The sequence below is a fragment of the Stegodyphus dumicola genome, chromosome 4, assembly GCF_044657685.1.
Source record: "Stegodyphus dumicola isolate Sdum_Otavi_A_Nest chromosome 4, ASM4465768v1".
NCBI classification, from domain to species: Eukaryota; Metazoa; Arthropoda; class Arachnida; order Araneae; family Eresidae; genus Stegodyphus; species Stegodyphus dumicola.
In genome coordinates this window covers 203,971,204-203,991,905 of record NC_140771.1, presented here as the reverse complement: position 1 = coordinate 203,991,905, position 20,702 = coordinate 203,971,204, and the positions used below count along the sequence as shown (strand labels likewise).

General features: G+C 31.8%; 1 protein-coding gene across 1 annotated transcript in view; it reads right to left on the bottom strand.

Annotated features, from left to right (window-relative positions):
- LOC118203327 (uncharacterized) overlaps window positions 1–20,702 on the bottom strand; it is a 94,862-nt gene that overhangs the window by 24,033 nt on the left and 50,127 nt on the right. Inside the window, exons 11-12 of the mRNA XM_085814405.1 lie at window positions 19,559–19,742; window positions 7,561–7,826 (exon numbers count right to left, since the gene is read on the bottom strand). Coding sequence (XP_085670531.1) covers window positions 7,561–7,826; window positions 19,559–19,742 — 450 coding nt within the window. The remainder of the gene's footprint in view (window positions 1–7,560; window positions 7,827–19,558; window positions 19,743–20,702) is intronic.

The window sequence follows — 20,702 nt, the reverse complement described above, 5'->3', positions numbered from 1 at the left end:
TGCTGATACTACATCGTCAGTAAATCAGCAGCAACCACGCTAGTTTATCGCTCATTGACTCTGATCTAATTTCCATGAGGAAAAGTCAAAAACAAAACATTAAGTTAACATAAATTAATAAATTTGTGGATGAATCCATTTCTGATATTTAAATGTACAGATTTAAATAAATTTTTTTTGAATAAATTATGTTATTAATTATAAAAGAGTTATATATATTCTTTTATAATAATATAAAAATTAGAAATCAAATTCAGTGCCACAGTAGCCTATCTTATTTATTGTTAATTCTCATGCTCATAATGAATTCTTTTGTTTACATGTATTAGTGGCCCATCTGCACTATAGTACCATTATCATCATATGCGCATGTACAAGCTAACCAAAACTAGCCTATTTTTAATGTCACAATCCTTTTATATTTGTTTTTAAAGTATTTTTTATACTACAGCATACTAAGGTATTAATTATAAAAAATCGCTATCACAAACCAGATAAGTTAGTTTTGCTTAGAATGTGCATGTACATTTGATAAAAGGGGTAACCAGAAGAGCTAAGTGTCCATGTTCTATAGTAGACTGTGTGTTGTTTTTAGTTCTGCTAGCTCTTAAAAACTGCCTGAATGTAGGAAAAAATATGAAGGCAAGAAATATTAAAATAATTATAACAATTTATAAAATACTATAATATTATTTGTTGAAAAAGATAAGAAAAGACAAAAGAGTGGACCATAAAAAAAAAAAAAAAAAAAAAAAAAAAAAAAAAAAAAAGGAAAAATAAAAAAAGAACAGGAACACATGGTTGCAAAAGTGCATAATGAGATTACTGCAGGTTTACTGCATATGGTTTTTCAATGCACTGATAAATTTGTGCAGGAAAAAATCGGTGTAGCCATTAAAAAATTCCAAAATGTTTTCACCATAACTGTAATTGTGAGAGCTCTATGTTTTAAAACTTGAGTGTATACTTTCTAATAAGAAAATCTGAAATTTCAGTTAAATTGGTTCAACGGATAAGCCATTTGGGGTTCATACATCAAGGAAGTGTTTTTATGACTACCTTATACATACATACAAATACAACAGAGACACATATACACACTTATATAAAGATTTAGCAAAGTAAAAAAGTAATATGAAAAGACCTATATTTGGGCTAAAGTACATCAACTTAATTAACAGCTAGTTGTAGGTATATGCTTATATATGTAGGTATATGACAAAAATTATCCTATCTCAGTGGTCTGAAACTGGTGGCCCATGGGCCACATGCACACACGTGAATATATTTCCCATTAATTAATTAATATTATTATGACAGTAGTTTGGAGAAATATTTAAGATTTTAATGATTTAGTGTCCAATTTTAACATTACTTTCAGTATGATATAAAACAAATGTGAATACGCTAGAAAATTTACAAATACAAATAGAGCTAATTAATTTACAATGTGATATAAATCTTATATGAATACTGAAGTATAACTCTGAGGTGATTAACTTTTTTTGTACTTGTCAAAAGATATATAGAAAGAGTTACAAATTTTTGCAATCAGGATAATCATTTTGTTTGGGGGTAAATTTATATGTGAATAGTCTTGCTTTTCTGCACTTGAAAATTAGTAAGACTAAAAAATAATCAAACTGGCCAATGAGCATTTGAAGTTCGAGATGAAAATAGCTTCTGGAAATTTTTTTTTAAGGTACAAACTTATGCAAAATCAAAATACCATGAGCTGTTGTAACTGAACATTGTAGTAAGAAATAAAGAAGTTTATAATTATTCACATACAAATATATGTATTTTTTCTGTATGAGTCAAAAGAAATTTGATTAAAAAAAAAAAAGAAAATAGGTTGGTATTATTTATTCTCAAGTTTTATCCTACTTAAAAAAAATTTCATTGTTTGTTCTTTTTTAATTTGAGATAAAAATAAATTATTTAGCGATTCATTCAATATATTAGAAATAAAACTCAGTCTGAAAATTTAATATTTGTCTCTCAATACATTTGAATTACAAAGTGTAACTATCAGAAATTTCTTGTAAATACAAACCTCAAATTTTAATTAAAACATTTTGTTTTAAAAAACTTTTTTTTTTAAGGGGAATGGATTTGCCCCTCAACTGTCAACAGATCTGGCATTAAGCCCACAGGCAATTACAGTTTGAGATCACTGTCCTAACCTATAGATGACATAATATGCTTTCAAAACAGTCACTTAAAGTTATTAATTTTAGTAATATTGCTGTTAAAAACTTCCATGTATCCCCTAGAGAAAAAGGGAAAAAACCCTCTTCAAATGGTTTGCATTTTGGCTATGGCCAAAAACAAATGATTTCATATACTGTATATAAGGTGAGTGTAAATGTTTAAAATTAAAGATTTAGGGATATTTTTGCAAACAAGAGTAGGTCTGCTCATCAGTTCAAGATGATGTCTCTAATTTTTTCAGGATATAAAACTACAAGACATCCTCCTTGTATTAAGAAGCATGCCGAAGGTATTCTAATGCAGGGTATCAACTTGAAGATTTTTAATTATCGCTCGTGAAATATTCCATGGAACAATACTTTTGTTTTCTATTTGAAAGATAATTATTTCTTACTTTTGAAAAATATATTTTTGTATGCAAGTTAAAATTTAAGAAAGAAATGCAAAAAAAAAAAAAAAAAAAAAAAAAAAAAAAGGAAGATTAAAAAAAAAAAAAAAAACTTTGCTATGATATGCCATAACAAAATTATTTAAGAAAATAGAACCAAATCAGAAATTAGTGTTAATGAGCTTGAAGAACTGTTAGAACGGCTCAATTCAAATACCAAAACACTTTCTAATGCTGAAAACAGAAATAAAATTCTGTTAAAAGATGAAATGAATATAATTTTCTAGACACAGCGAAATAAAGTGAAGATGATCAATATTGTGAATACTTGATAGTTCCATTTTACCTGACAATAAAATTCTAGCCTAAACAACATGACTGTAAGATTGAATTGAAACTTGCTAATTCTAATCAAACAAAAAGATTATCATGATGTTTCCAGTTTCTGAGAACATTATGGAACAACAGAATGTGTAATTTATAAGTAAGAAACTGCTACTCATCCCATTGGCCAGTTATCATAGAAACAAACCAAACCATGAAAGTCTGGTCTGTTTTTAATAATTTGGGATGAACGAAATTTTTTTTATCACTTTACAATTGTTTGATAATGGAATCTAATTTTACTGAAGTCTTACTTAGGATTTTAAATTAGTTTTGAAAATATTACATCTTAGTTTCTTTAGACATTAAAAAAAACTTTTTAAAAAATAAGTATAAAAGAACAGGATTGTGATTTCTTAAGATTTTCCTTATTCAGCCACAGAAATAATGTAAAAGTATATCACCATAACAGAACAATTTTTAGAGTGACATTGAGCCCATTTCTCTTAGCAGCTGTGCTTAATCATCATTTGAGCCAAGTGCCAGCAAATTTGTTAACTACTGCACACATTTTAAGCAATTCATTCTACATTGATAATTCATTAAGAATTCTAAATTCTACCAAAGAAGTAGAAAAGTTTATTAAAGAAGCCAAAATTACTGTATCTTCTGGGTACTTCAATTTGAGGTGTCGGCGATTCAATACATCAAAATTTCCCACTGACAAAAACTAACAGTAATACTGTATCAGTGTTGCAAATGATCTGGATGCTTTCTCGAGACACACTCACATTAAAACTCGGACGGTCCTGCGATTGGAAATTAATGCTTCATTAAAAGAAAACTTCTGCCACTGATACAAAGAGTGCACTGATTTTAGTGCACCTGTGAAACTTATCCCTATAGTGATGCTATAAGGAACTTTGTATATTAAGCTCAAATGGGATGAATAATCTTCAAAAGTAAGATTTAAAATTTGGTGCAATCAATTAATTTTACTTGCTCAGGTTCAAGTGGCTTATTGGTTAAATTTAAATTATTATAACAAAGATAGAGACTCTATAGATATTTTGCGATGCTAGCAAGGCAGCTTAGGCAGCCTGTGTATATATCTGAGAATTGAAACTTCTTCTGGATGCCCCAATCTTTGAAGTGATCCTTCAACAGCTTTGATATAGATCAAAACTGAACAGCAGTGTGGAACATTCCTTCAAGAATTTCTCCAAGTAATACAATTTTTAATCAATTCTTTGTTTGGGAGATGTGTTCCAGGAAATCTTAACTCTGTTCATCTTCCTTCTCGAGGAGGTAATCCTGATATTTTGACACCACAAATAAAAATGGTGGAGGATCTCAAATAGCTGAAGAAGCCTTCTGACCAATGGCCTACCTCAAAAATATCATTGAACTTAAGAAGTTGTGAAATTTAAAATGAAAAAAAAAAAAAAAGTTCTGAGATGACTCAGAAAATTTCAGATTCCCTATCACACTTCTGTCTCAGCATTATGTTGCAACCAGAATGATTAGACAAAAAAACATGAAATGTTTAACATGTAGAAGTGCATTCCTTATAGAAACTCTAAGAGAAGAATATTCGATCTTGACCTGAAAGCCTATCAAATGAATCACTGAAACTTGTGCCAAGTTGCAAAAATTTTGAGTTTAACGCTTCTGAAGTGTATATGGTATGCCTTCCTGAATATCGGGTAAACGTCTGTTTTTGAGGTTCTAGAAATTGAGTTGATTAAACCTCTGATATTAGATGCAGATCAGATATCATGGGTAGTTATTTTCACCTGCAGCTTTTAGCAGAAAGCTTTCTGTGAGCATTTCGATGATTCACAGCTCAAAAAAGAAAACCACAAACATTTATTCAGATAAGGGAGCTAATTTTACTGGCAATAATACTGTTCAAGTGTATAGATTGTGAGCACATTTCGGTAATGAGCAGCTAACCTAACAGAATCACAAGAAAACTTACACCATTCACATTGCGATGGGGTAGATGGCAGAAGTGTCTGATAGGAATGCTGAAAAGAATTTTATGAAAGGTTTTAGCATGCTCATCACTTGGTCGTGTAGAAATTATGAAAGTCCTACATGACTGTGAAGCTATTATGAACTTAGATTTCAGATGACATAGAGGAACTGAGTCCCATCACACCTTCCATCTTTTTACAAGGTGTTAAGGAAACAGGTGCGACAGGTCTCAGTCACACAGACTCCACCTCTGAATAGAAGACTGACTGATCAGAAAAGACTTTTGTAGAATTTAAACAAAATATTTAGAAATGATTATTTTAGACATTTACAACAAAGTTATCCCTATGTGACAGATGCTCAGCCAATAAAGAAAGCAGACATCATTTTAGTCTTTAGTGATAACTGTAAGAAGATCATTTGCTTGTTGGTAAGAGTAATTCATATTTTAAAACAAAATGATGAATATATTCAATTAGTAAAAGCCAAAACAAAATTGGAAGGACTTTAATAAGCAGTTACAAGGTTATAAGTAGAATTCCAGAAATCCACAAAGCTCGGGACCAGAGGTTGTGCGGATTTTGCGGATTTCAGGACAGAAAACATAAAGCACAATATTCGGACTAAAAGTGCAAAAATGAATAAGGCGTATTAGATACATTTAATTAAATTATTATATACATTAAATTATTTTTACATATATAAATTGATTATATTATTCATATGTACACAGCATCGAGGTTTGCCGATTTTGCCTCATGCAAAGATTTCTGGTTTCGGATTCCGGTGTTAGAATCACTGTTGCTGTAAAATTTCAACAGCTTTACTTTATTTTTCCGTATATCATACACAATCATGTCACAATTCCATACTATTCTGCTATAAATCGAGGAGTAGCACCTGCTTCCATCTTTTGCAGAATTTGCACTTCTTGCATTACCGCCAATGCAACGTGTTTACGTTTTTCAACGTTGCAAGCAGTAAAATCACGAGTGCGTTTCTTATCTGTGATTGTATTAAAAAGGGCTGAGATTAAAAATATTCTTAATTTATCCACAAAATATCCGAATAAAAAAAAGGCAGCACTAAACAATCTCGTGAAATGAAATAACAAAGCTCAGAAAATACAACAACGTGAATCGTGAACTTGAACAAAGAGTTGAGCGAATCATCTACTTTTTTACCTCGATGCAGATCAGAGGGCAAAAAACTTATTTAGTTCATCTTATTTTTTAAAACTTTTTTATATCAATAATTTGGTATTTCCAATTTGACTCATTATTATTCGATAATTATGTTGTCAATATTCGGTAAGTATTTTTTTCTTCGATATTTCGTACTCAATGTTGTGGTTTCCAAAACCTATAAAATGAATGTTTATATTCTGAGAGGCAACGCGGATTTCAGGTCGGCGAATTTTCAGCATTTGATTGTATCTCTTGGAGATCCAAGTCCACCCAAGAAACAGTCAACTTAAAAATGGAAAATGATCAGTGCTTCTCCAGCGAATAACAACACCTGTCACTCCCCAGATCTCCCAACAATGATGTTCCAGCAATAAAAATGACTAGATCAGGATAGAAAATAAGGCCAGCACAGAGGGTTGAATTCTAAGAGCTGAAAATTCAAAGGTGGGATTATGTTAAAAATTGCTTTATTTTCCACCTTTAGCAGCACTATCTGGAGGACAAAAACTTTTAACTGTTGTGTTTTGACTCTGACCATGAACAGACAATTTTAAATGCTATGGATAAGTGAGTGTAAATGTTTAGAATAAAAAGTTTAGTGTTATTTTTGTAGCCAAGATTATGTACATCATTTCATTTGAACTGATGTCTCTAATTTCTTCAGAATCGAAAAATACAGTACATTGGACTTGTATTATATAAAATTTTGCCATTTATACACAATTCTTTTCCCTGCATATATTTTAAATTGCTATCAAAAACCAGAAGTTTCTACATAATATGCTGAAAAGGCAGGAAGGGAGAAGAATGTAATAGGGAGAAATAGATTAGTAAATAAAGTATTTTTTTAACAAAAGAAAGAAAGGAAAAAAAAAAAAAAAAATCACGAGAAAAGGGGGAAAAAGGCGGGGATGTTGGGGGGGAGGCAGAAGTAATGAAAAATTATGTGCATTTTTTATGTAATGATGATAATGCCTTTGAATCCTAGGTTCCGTAACAAAATATGAATTAAAAATTGGGATTTCATGTTAAAACTATACCATTTATTTTTTCAGAGACTAAAATATCTTCTGAAAATTTCATAGAAATAACCAACTCCAAAGATAACTCCACTAACATATACACAGTGCTTTCTATAACTACTTTTATTTTCTCAGTCTTAATTGAAAGCACTAATAATTTGTACTGTTTTAAATCTCGCAGTAACACAAGTAAGTTATGCTTAGTAACTTAAAAGTAGTATCTATTATAGCATAATTTAAAGTAAGTTAATAAGGTGAAAACAATTAAATATTTAAAATAAATCAAACTGTATCAAAAATATGTATTACTAATATTTATACTGAAATATGATGAAATACTTTTAATTTAAAAATAAGTGTTTCTGCAAATATCTCACATTGGGATTTCAATAAACAAAAAAGCAAAAAACATTAAATTAAGACTAGATCTATGATAAATACTTACCAGAACAGAGTTTAGTTCATTTAAAGCAGCAGTAAAAGCATCATTGATTTTCTGAATTTTTCTGACTGAAATATTCTGTTTCAAAGTAGCAGATTTGATTTTACGTTTATATTCTTTCATTCTATTCTCAATTTCTTGTCTTTCTACTCGGAGGCATGTTACTTTTCTCAGCAACTCTTGATCAATATCATTTTTGTCAACCGCTTGAAAATCATCTTCACTTTCGATGTTCTGTTCACTTCCAGAGCTTTCACTACTTGTATGGCCTAAACATAATCAGGGTGAAACAACATTTTTGAAATTTATTTACATTAACTTATTAAATAGTTTCCACATATTGATGGATCTCAAAGAAAATAAACTAATATTACGTACAGGTTTGTACAAGTGCAATACAGGTTTGTACAAGTGCATGGGGAAAAAAAAAAAAAAAAAAAAAAAAAAAAACACTTTTGCACTTAAATTTTTTATATAAACAAAATAAGCAATGAGAGTAAGTAGAAAAACAGGAATGGCAATTAATGTGCAATCTACATAACTTTTTAAAAACAGTTACTTCATCACATTATACCTGTAATACATCTATTTGCATTCAGAGCTTTAAAGTAAAAGATCTTTTGCTGATTGTTCAACTGAATTTGATCTCCTCTAACTGATTTCTTAATTTGTTGTGAACAATTTACAAAGTAGAAAACATTCTTCAAACCTGCTGATACAGATCTTGCTGTGATTAATATTTCAATCACATCCAGATCTTTTCTGCCTATGCACTCTTTCTCAAGAGTATTTATTTTTGCCACTTAAGTATGGTCAATAACTCAGCTGCCTTAAAAAAAAATAAATAAATAAATAAAATAAAAAACTCCTGCAGAACCAGAGTCCTGAAGTGTAACATGAATTATAAATTTGAAAATTTGAATGTTATATTCAACAAAGCAGTTGTTGCAAGTATTTTTTTTTTTTTTTAAGTATGTTTTTTCACCAATTGCTATGTCTATTCCTTTTCAGTTGCTTATACGGCTTATGCTTTAAATTTTGGTAATAAAATATATACTAAAAATTAGCTAACAATGGTGCTTGTTCATATTGTGTCCTAAATAATTTTATGCATGCTTTATGAAAAATTTTTAAGATGTTTTCAAGATCTTCACAAACTTTGACAGCTTCAACAGTGTTGCAACTATTCTTCTGATTTCCATTCAAAGGAACTAAAATGAACTACATATGAAGTAAGAGAGCTACAGAACAGCACTTTTGACTGAAAATTCTTAGAAATTGCATCCCTGTTTTCTTCCACAATTTACATAAAAATCTTTACATAACTTTCAAGGAAGTTGCATACTGAATTCTAATGCACTTCAGTTTATTTATTTACACGAATTAATTTAACTGGGCTTGAACAAAGTTGGTGACTCAAAAAATACTTTATGACTTGAATAATTTAAATATCAACGGACATATATAAATCTTTGGCCAGTAAATTATATATGTACGTGGAGAACAACCAAGAGATATAAGCTGGAAACTGTTTTCTGATTTTTCCCATTTTTTTCATACTGGCTGTATTATCAAATACAAAATTATAAATTTTTCATTTTAATTTGTTTCCAACATTTTTAATACAAATTTTCACTTATATGTGTCAATAATGATGTAGCATCAATTTCTATCTATTGTACAAATACATACACAGACTATTGGCTGATTGTGGAATTTAGACCAATTGTTTAGCATCAAACATATACTGTTTGATTTGTAAAGACTTTATTTTATTCTAACCAATTATTTTTAGTTTTACATTCCTTCCCGATTTCAATTTTCTGCCGGAATGTAAATTTATAATGATGTAGTATGCTAGTCTAAATGTGTTTCAGAAGCAGTATTTAAGCTGTGTTTTAAGAGTTCACGAGAAGTAGTAGCAGAGTTAGTTCCGAGTTTATGCTACGTGTTTGAAATTAGCTCTCTAGTCAGTACTGAACACCTTTCAGCTTATAATGATATTTCTAGGCTTTGCTTTGCTATGTACAGTCAATTTAGCTTTAAGCTAAGGAGCCAGTCATTAGCCCTCTTAATTTAATGTGCATTTTATATTTTATATTTTTCTGTTAATTTAGTTAGCCACAAGTGGTAGTGAATTGTGAGCACCACGTGTGTGCATCTGCTTAATTTAGTTTAAATAAAAAGGCTATTTAAAACCTTCTTCTGCAGTATTTATTCTTCAAAGACATAGCGAGCATTTGCTACTTTGTCTTCTACATATAGTCCATGTTGTATGCTACCAAAAAGAACATGGAGACTCTATAGAATAACTAAAACATTATTGCATTTCTCTATTCTTTCTTTGTACACGGTAAGTATACACTGTTTTTACAAAATAAGAGGGGTGATAGGACGTGCAATAATTACAATGTCACACTACACTCTGATAGTGGCAGAAAAAATAAAAATTAGAATCCAAACATGAAATTACAAGTGTTGAGAAAGCAAAGTTTTTGCACAGTTCACATCAGCAAATGAATGACTGGTGCACCCTCAAAGATTCCAGGTATTATGTTAATTTTGTCTACAGAAAAATGATTTTCGCTGTTGCATTTTTAGCCGAGTCCACAGGCTTCTCGTATGCTAAAGATTTCATGTGCCCCCAGAAGTAAAAGTACAGTGAGTGATGAAGCCAAGCCATATATCCACCACATCTGATCCATCGTGCAGGATATTCTGCCTCTCAGAGAGGAATGCAAACCCATTCATTCATTACTTCCATGGTTAATTATTGCTTGGTTGGATGGGTACTGTCACCCCTCTTACTTTCTTTAAACAGTTTAGACTCCCCTTGTATATATCATTTAATAATTTACCATTTAGATTATTTTAAGATGGAGGCTTACATCCAGAATGCAATATCTCCATTACTTTTATGAGCCAAGGGTTTCCTACACTATAAAATGATATAGAGTACAAAGTCTGAAATCCAGAATGATTTAATGCCCAGATCATCAGGAAATTTTAAGAATGGAGAATAAAATGATCCAGAAAAGCAGATGGGTCATAAAAGTGATTTTCCTCCTGACTAACTGAGATTCTTGCGTATAGTTTTTTAATATGTGTCCTATATTGTTTTGGGGAAGAAAATGTTGCTGGCATATTTTGAGCTTAAGAAAGTAAAATTTAAAAATTATACAAAAAAAAAAAAAAAAAAAAAAAAGGAATAGATTTTGAATGCTATAAAGGCAAAATTCTGCAATTAATGTAATTTGTGAAAAACTAAAGAAAAGTGATAATACATGAAGATGTAACAGAAGTTTTCCACTGAGATGACAATGGACCAATCAGCAATCAACTAACACATGGTGAAATCTGTAGTATGGTTTTAAATACAGAAAATACCACTACCAATTGTGAAGAAAGCAACAAAAAGATTTTTGAGAATTAAAAGATTCTGATTGACAGTATAATGGGAATTCTCGACATAGGACTAAAGTACCAATGAGTCTGGATCTCGGATTTTGTCCTGTAATTGTAACAAAATAAAATTTACATACTTGATGATCTATTTTAGACTATGGAGCTGAAGCTGTTTTTACAACATATTTACTTATATCATGCCCCATGTGTTTTGAATTAGCGCACTCATTAACAGATTTATGCTTAAGACTAGATGGACGAGGAAGTGAACTTTCTTCCACTGTAATAACAAACGGTTTGTTTAAAATATTTCAATAATTTTATTGCTTTAAAAAGCTTTTATTTTCTGTACTTAATAAATAAAATATCTTTAAAAGTATTAGAGATTATCTTAAGTTCTGATTTTTAACACATTTCCCATCATTTTAAAAAATAGGAGAACTTTAATCAATGCTTTCTTTTTTTACCTGATTAAAATCCTTGACATCCTGCAAATAATTCTGGAAAAGTTGACACAAAGTAAATAAAACAATGATAAGTTTGAAAGAAAGGTGAAATGCAATAGCTGTAAAAGAAAACTGTATGATTCATGAGGGAATAAAAGAAAGAAAACAGAGTTTAGGAAAGAGACTCATTTAGTTATACAATTATTGCAAAGTGAAACTTCCATCTATATATCATTTTAAGAAAATAATTGAATTAACATACAAGCAAAACAAAAGAGTAAATAATTCTAAGCAACTGGAAAAAATGACAAGAAGAAGGTACTTAAATTATAGTACTGGCAAAGCACATGAGAATCAGTTCATTTAATAAGCACATCAGACCTCCTTTGAATCAGTTTATTCAATGAAGATGTCCAAGTCTATGACATACAGGTAACCCTCCTACAACACGGTTTCGCTATAACACGATTCATAAATTGCAATAACCCTCCTACAACACTGTTTTGCTCTAGAAGTAATTGAAATTGTACTATGTTTTTAAAAGTCAATATTATTGTCTGTGGCTTAAAAGTTTTGTTTTTATTAAAAATGGCGAATTTAACAAAGTAGTGGTTTGAAGGCTACATTTATCTTTCCGAAGAGAACTATGCATACTCCGTTATCCAAAAATGATGTGAGAGTCATGGTTTTGTGATATCTAAAGCGTCGATAGATAATATCATCAACAAGAAAGGAAAAAATGTCAAATTGGAGCCTCACGTGGGACAAAAACTCCAAACAAGTATCCAAGGAAAAAACGGGCATCTTCGACTATTGCAAAGGTACGTTGTTTAATGTTAAAAGAAAATTCCCATAGTCAAAGGACAGTTGCAACATCATTAAAATGCTCGGTCTCCACTGTAAACAAAATGATAAACGTTGATTTAAATCTTAAGAAAGCAAAAAAATGCAATCTGCGTCATCTTCTTCCAAAGCATATCGCTCAATGCAGGACAAGCTGCAGAATTCTATATGAGAATAACTTATCCAAAGAAAAATGGAAAACAATTGTCGCAATAGATGAAGCATGGGTGTATTTAAATGATTGTAACAAAAAAAGAGCCATTTATTACCATAAAAGGGGAGAAAAAATTTAAGTACATGGTTCAAAGAATCGAAAGAAAGTTTTTCTAAGGGATTCATGATTGTTGCTGGTTTTTCTTATAATGGCAAGTTAAAAATAAAGAGTGCAGAAAAATGTCAAGATTAACTCCAAACACTATCAGGAACATATTTTATTGCCAATTTTTCTGAATGAAATACCATCGCTTTACCAACAGTACCATCAATCTCTGAGACTCCATCGAGACAAAGCTAGCAGTCACACATCAAAATCCACTGTAAATTTCCTAAAAGAAATGGAACAAAAAACTGGTATCAAGGCCATACCCTTCACTGATATCCCTACTAAATCTCCCGATGTGTCACACGGATTTTTGTGCTTTCAGACTTTTAAAAACTGCATTATCCAAACGTTGTCCCAAAACCCTAACAGGACTGGAAAGCTGTTCGGGAGGAATGGGATAGAATACCTCTTCTGCCACTTCAAAAGGCATTATTATCCTGGAAATTGTGGTGTCAAAAGATAGTTCAGAATAAGGGATGTCAAATAGAACATTTAAAACACAAGAATTTTAATGTAATTTAGTTTTGTGAATACAATATACATCATCTAAAAAATGTGTGAACAGCCTCTGTAGTCATTTAACACATAAGAATCCTTGTTTCGTAAGTTCAGCCAGTTCTTCCAAGATCCGGTAGCCGTAAGAACAAATGTCCTTAGATGATCCGTATAAACAAATGTTCCCAGATAACAATGAAGAAACTTCACTATTGCAGAAGGTGAACAACATGAAGTCACAATAAGTTCTCTAAACCGCACAACCTGCACGTTCGGTTTCCAAAATTCAAATCCTCATCTCCAGGGACTGAAAACAAAGGTGTCACACGCTGATAGTCGGCAGTCTGCGTCGAGCCACAGTTTGTTAAAGAAAAACTTTTTCATCTTTAAGACATTAATTTTCAGTTGCCAGACATATCCGTTAAACATAAAAAAACAACGCTCGAAAGGAAATTAATTTCTTTAGAAGTACAGATACAAATCTTGGACCATCTTTTTAAAGGAGAAAAAGCATCTCACATTGGGGAAATTTTTAATTGGAATGAAGAAACAGTCTGGACTATTAAGAAAAATGAAAAAGAAATAAGAAGTGCAGTTTCTGCAGGATCTTTGACATGCGCCAAACATGTAGTTCGCCCCCCGCAGGCGCCAATAATTGAGAAGATGGAATTGATGATAGCTGTCAAAAAACAATTTTGTTGGATGGTACTATCATTAAACAAAAAGCACTCAAAATTTTTAAGCACCTCAAAGAATATGGAGAATCCTCTGTCAACCCAGATTTTCTGGTAAGTAAAGGTTGGTTCAAAAATTTCAAAAAGCATTTTGCAATTCATAGCATAAGAATTCAAGGAAAATCTGTATCGGCTGATTATGAAGCTGCTAGGAGGTTTCTTGAAAATTTTAAAATATTACAGAACAAGGATACACAGAAGTTCAAGTTTTCGATGTTGACAAAACTGGGCTTTGGTGGAACAAAAATGCCCAGGAGAACCTTTATATCGAAAAAAGAAAGAAAGGAAAGGAAAAAAAAAAAAAAAAACTGCATCCTGATTTAAGGTGTCTAAAAATTATCTAACACTATTTTTGTGCAGTATAACTTTGGACTTTATGACAAAAACCCTTGTTAGTTTATATATCTTTAAATTCTCATGCACTTAAAGGCGTAAATAAAAATACCTTACCGGTATATTGGAAAGCAAATCCAAGAGCTTGGGTAGCTGGTAATATATTTGAAAATCAGTTTTTAAATTGTTTTGTGCCAGACACTGAATGTTATTAAAGGCAGAAAAATTTGAGCTTCAATGCACCTTATTGCTATTAGATAATGCTCCATGTCACCCATAAGATTTGAATCATCCCAATATCAAAATAATTTTCCTACCACCTAACACTACTTCATTACTCCAAACATTGGATCAAGGTATTATTTATACCTTTAAAACATATTACATGAGAAGAGCATTACCGTAGATTTTAGACATAACCGATTCAAAATCGATTAATGTAATGGAAGCTTGGAAGACATTTTCAATGAAGAACTGAATTAACATTTTTCTTTATCGTTTTATGAAAGAACTGAAAGCATCAATGTTAAATGCATGTTAGAAGATATGGCCTTCTTCAGTTGAAATAGAAAACATGCGTGAATCATTAGAAAATGAAATTGGTGGCATATTAGAACTTGCTATATCAATCAGAGGTGAAGGTTTTGTGAACATGGCTATTGAGGACGTTCAAGATTTATTAGCGGAACAAGAAACTGATGAAGATTTAATAGAAATGGCATTGGAAGCTGTAAATCAAATCGATTCTGAGGACACTACCACTGATGAAGATTGTGAAGTTAATAATTTAACATTAAAAAAATTAAAAGAAGGCCTACGCTTAGCTGCAAATCTTGAGTGCAGACCCTTCCACTGAAATAAGGCAAAAATCCAAAAGGGAGCTGCAAAACTGTCTCTCTTCTAGCTCTATACCAAGAAATTTAAAAGAACATGGTCTGAGCAATGACAACAAAAAAATTTATTATACTAAAGTTGCGTTAAATTAAAATATGTAATACTTTTTGTTTTGTACTGTACATACATATACACTGACTACCAATAAGTATTTGGACACCTGTGAGAGAAAAGAAAAACTAACTTTATTTAAAATCAATAGTTGGTAGAGCCTCCACGAGAGGTAATTACAGCGTGGACCCTCTGGGGCATACTTTCTACAAGTCTTTGTATGACAGCTAGTGGTATTTTCTTCTACTCGGCTTGGAGAAGACAGAAGTTTCTTCACCGATTTTGCACGGGTAGTGCACCCCTGAATTCGGCGATGCAACTTGTCCCAGAGGTTCTCGATAGGATTCAGGTCTGGACTCTGGGTCCATTCGATGACCTCCATTGGCACCATACCAAGCCTTGGTTAACGTTGAAACATGACAACTGGCATTGTCGTTATTAAAGTAACAGGGGTCCAACCCGTAAAACTGCCACAACGTAGGAAGCACATTGTCATCCAAAATAGTGCAGTAGGCATTGGAGTTGAGCTTACCATGAATGGGGACCAAGGGTCCCAGCCCATACCAGGAGAAACACCCCCAGACCATAATTCCACCTCCGCCGAACTTGACTGTTGGCACAATGCATTCTGGCAGGAGACGTTCTCCAGGTAGACGCCAGACCCAAACCCTGCCATCCGAACGGCAAAGGGTGAACCTTGATTCGTCACTCCAAAGAACCCGTTTCCACTGATCTACGGTCCAATTTTGATGTGCTTTGTACCACATTAACCGAGCAGCGCGGTTGGACTTTGTGATCAAAGGCTTATGGGCAGCAGCACGACCATCAAAACCAAGCAGATGTGCTTCCTTACGGATGGTATTCATTGAAATACTCCCGGATGCCTGTTGAAACTCCTCGTGGATGAGGGCCATCGAGTGGGTGAGGTTCTTCTGAATTTCTCTGGACAGCACTTGTCGGTCTCTATCCCCGAGTTTCGTTGGTCTGCCAACTTGGGGCACATTTCGACAATCACCGCTCACCTTCCACTTCTTAATCAAATAGGCCACTGTCGATTTTGGGTACTTCAGATCGCTAGATGTGTCCCTTAAGGATCGGCCACATTTGTGATACCCGATAATTATACCTTTCTCGAAGATTCAGAGAGCTCCGAACTGTGAGGCATCTTGCATGCGACTAAAGCCGATGCTGTTTTCTACATGATATATACCGGTGGAGTCCGTGACGTACCTTAGGACCGCAGATATCATCATTTGCATAGGTGTCCAAATACTTATTGGCAGTCAGTGTAAATTTTTAATAAAAATTAAGTTGTTTATGTTTAGTTAAAAAAATATTTATTTTCAATAAGTTTTCAGAACGTAACCCCACCTTTTTATACTGCCCTGGGTCTCATACAACATGGTTTCACACAGCACGGCATTTTCTAGGAATCTATCTACTGTGTTATACAAGGGTTGAAAAATTATAGACACTTAGGAAAATTCCATAATAATTAAGCTTATTTATGTAAAAAAATATGAAAAAAATTAGGTGTACAACAAAATTATCATTACAGTGAACTCTTGCTGAATATGAGGGTTATATTACTATACTTGGCACATATGGCAAAACTGCATTTTTCACAGTTAACTTTCTATCGTATAGTTTAAATTAAGAAAATATGTATAATTTAAACAAACCTAAATATTAATAAAATTAAAAGGAAAAAATGTAACAAGTGCCAATTTGTTACATTTTTATTACTGCTTCATAAGTAGCTATGTGATTTAAATATTTCTTAAAAAAACTGGTGGTTTTTGTTTGAGACAATGACTGACAAAATAAAAGTTTCAGGGTTGAATGTTTTTCAATGCCTCACATAAAATGTATCACCTTTCTTCATTTAGGTCAATCTCCATTGCAAAACAATTTCTCTGCCTTTTAAAACAATTTGTTTTAATTTCTTTTGAGTTAAATGTACTTTCTTCTCAGTTGTTCATCCCACATTTGTCAATTATTATTTATCAATTAATTCTTTGACTTCGTCCATACGTGAAAAATTTCTTGCTTTCTTTGGCTTCATTTTCAATTGATGGAAAACCTTTAAAATTGTTGATGACTTCTGTCTGATGCCAGCAAGCATTCAGTGTTGATGAAGTTCATTGTTCCCATAAGAGTTTAATCATTTCTATGTATAGGCTCATGCAGAATTGCTACAAAAGTGCTATCAGCATCTCATGCCTTCCTTCATCTTGTTTAACTGCAAAGATGTAAACATGTTTGACATGATAGGCTTTGAATATTTTTATGATGCCTCGATCCATTGGATGGATTAAAGAAGTGTTGTTAATATCCGAATAAAACCTGTACATTTGGATGCTATGTTGTGAGGATTTTAGCGTCATTCCTGGAATATTATTGAGAGTTAGGAGAACTTTAAAACTCAAGTTTTGCTGTTTTAAGTAAAGATTGATTTCTTAAATGAATGAATATTTAAACAAGTCATTAAAGAGTGCTTATTTCCTAGTTTTTCTATTCCACTCCCAAACTGCTGAAAATAATTCAAACACAAAAGGAGCTACCTTTTATATCTTTGTGATGTAGGTTCACTGCTCCATTTGCTTATAAAATAGGCCTATCTCATCCTTATTGAAAATTTGTTGCAAAACGTAACCCCTCTCTTCAATGACTCAAAAACTACTGTCTGAATTTCTGTTGCTTTAGCGGGAAAGCCAGCTTCTCCCTGAAGCTGGCTTTCGCTTCAGGGATTACGCAATTAATCCTTTTATGATGAGTGCCTTAGTTACTGAACCACTTAGGACAGCATGCTAACATGGGTCTTGTGAGTGTGAGCAATTCGTGAACCAATGTTTTAAGCTAATTTTGAAAAACATTTTGCATAAATTAAATTTTTTATCTAACTGTTCCAATTTTTGGTGCACTACAAATGGAACACTCAAATATTTATCAGAATTAATTTTAAAACATTATCATTATATTTTCCTTAAAAATTCTAGAATAAAACTTTTTACTTTCCTCAAATAAATAAATATGGGAAATATATCCAAACAACCACTGATTTTATTTCACACTTCATATTAAAAATAATAAAATTGCTTAAAATCTTTTTCATAAAAAAAACCTGGCAAGAAAACAACAAAAATGAACCAACATTTCAAAAAGTAGACAGTGTACAATATTCTTTGAAACACAGATGTACACAAAATCCTATGTTACATATCTCACAAGGACAGAATGTCTACTGTTGTTTCCTGGTTTTATGACATTTTCCACATTTTTATTTACATTTAAGGCAGGAAAATGTCTCCCCAAAAGTCTCAAAGTTTAGGATGAAGATCTTGCAATGAACTTCCTTTTGACCTTGTAATCTACGTAATTTTTAAATATTTGTTCCACGAATATGATTTCATGAACGGTGTCTTTAGGCCATTTTTTTGTAATAAAGAACACTGGCATTCTTGAACACAATATCTATCAATCCAAAAAAACAGGTTTTTATACCACTTCACATAATCTCAGAATGATGGATGATGATTACACATGATTGCATCTTCAATGTTGATACTTTCCATGTACTAATGCCAGAGTCAGAAAATGACTCATTCATTATACGTGTATACTCTTCTCTTAAAGATTGTTTTTATTTTGCCATTTGAAGCACAAAAAATATTTTGCTAAATGATATACAAAATATTTGCATCAATGTTAGCCAAATTCTAAACTTCTAAAACTGCAAATCTATCACTAAAAACAACATATTTAAAAGCATTAAATACAAATGCATGTATTTATATCAGGTTCTTTTTCGAGTATTTAATTGTCAATCCAAGCTATTAAAATTTTTGCCATATTTTCCAACTGCAAGATTTTCAAAACTAAGTAAACTTTGCTGGAGTAACATCTGAAACTTTAACAATAGACCAAATGTTTTCTTCAATATCCTATATTGTTCCTATGCCTGATTTGTTTATAGCTAGTTCTGTTTCAAGTAGTGAAAACAAATCCATTTTTCAACTTAACTGAAAATTCAGTTTTCTGAAATAATGGCAAATAATTTATCATCATCATACTTTCTCTTAGATGTCATATTGAATTTTTTAAATTAAAAGAAATATAGATGCAAAAGCAGAAGAGGATAAACATGCTTTTAAATAAGCTACTAGAGCTGTATGAGTGAAATGATAGCAATTCAGCTTTAGTCACATAGTTAATAGGTAATATTAAGCAGGATAGCCAGATGCATAAGTGACAGTCTTTAGTACAGTGTACATTACAATGGCATACTGTATATGAATCTCCATACTCTTCAGCATAATGTGTATGAATGAAACTCTAGCATTGGACAAAGCAAATGTAAACAATCAATATAGCACGCATATGCAAAATTGTTTTCCGTAAATCTGTACTCAGCAAGGGTTTACTGTATTAAAAAAATTGCATACAGCCAGGAAGAATTGTTAAGAAATTCAACATACGCCGATTGGGTTCTTTGTCAGTCATAGGTCTAATTTTTTTCTTGAAAACTTTCTTATAATAACCTTTATGCTTGTGCTTTCTCCCTATCAGTTTAATAAGATCATCATACAAATTTATCCAGTTTTTCTTTTCATTTTGCCGATGTTTCCTTAATATGAGAATTTCATCTTCAATAACAGCAAGCTAGAAAAAAAACAGATCATAATATTTTTTAATAGAATTTAAGACCTAACAAAATTAAAATAAACTCAGCAATCAATTCAAATTTTTTTAAAAATGTTTCTTCTAAAGGTCAGTTTATCTCTCCTTAACAGCTGCCCACCATAAAATTAAATTGCCTGCAAGACAGCTGAATTTAGAGCATGGATCAACTAATGAATATTTGCACTGCAGCAAACTGTACAGAGAAGAATCATAAAGATAGGTTTCTATGTCAGGAAGAAAGTAAAGGAAAAAAGTATATCATTGACTAAACAACAAAAAAGAGCTTGCTTGAATTGAAGCAGAAAATATCAGAGCCTAAGCAAATGGATCCATTGTTTCTTCAGATCAATTCCTAGTTGAATTATGATTCTAAATGCATTTACACTGAAGGGAGCCAGGTACACAAAATATTCACATCAATGTTAGGGAATCTGATCATCGGGGTAGTGTGTATGCAATGGTGTGAAGAGGTATCAATAGATATATTTTCCTGTACATGTTAGCAAAGGATCTGTGTCTGTTCAGAGGTACTGAAGTCATATAGTCCAATGCAAAACTTTCTAGAGGTGTATGTGAATTTCATTTAAAAAAAAAAATTATTGATGATAAGGCACATGAACATCAAGCAAATATGGTTATCAAACCTCTCAAAATCAAAAACACTGAATGAATAAATTGTCATCCAAATCTCTTAAACTGACTCTCATATAAAATTTATGGAACACCATTAGAAAAGCTACTATATAACAAAATGCTACTAATAAAATATCAATGCATTGACGACTCTATTGGCATAAGAATGCAACTTACTTCTTCAAAATACTAATTAACCAACTTACTTACATAAATCAGGTTTTGACATTTTGTACGAGTTAAGCAAGATCATATCCCTATTATTTTCAAAAGTTTGTATTTGTTTCTGATGCATAAACTTTTACA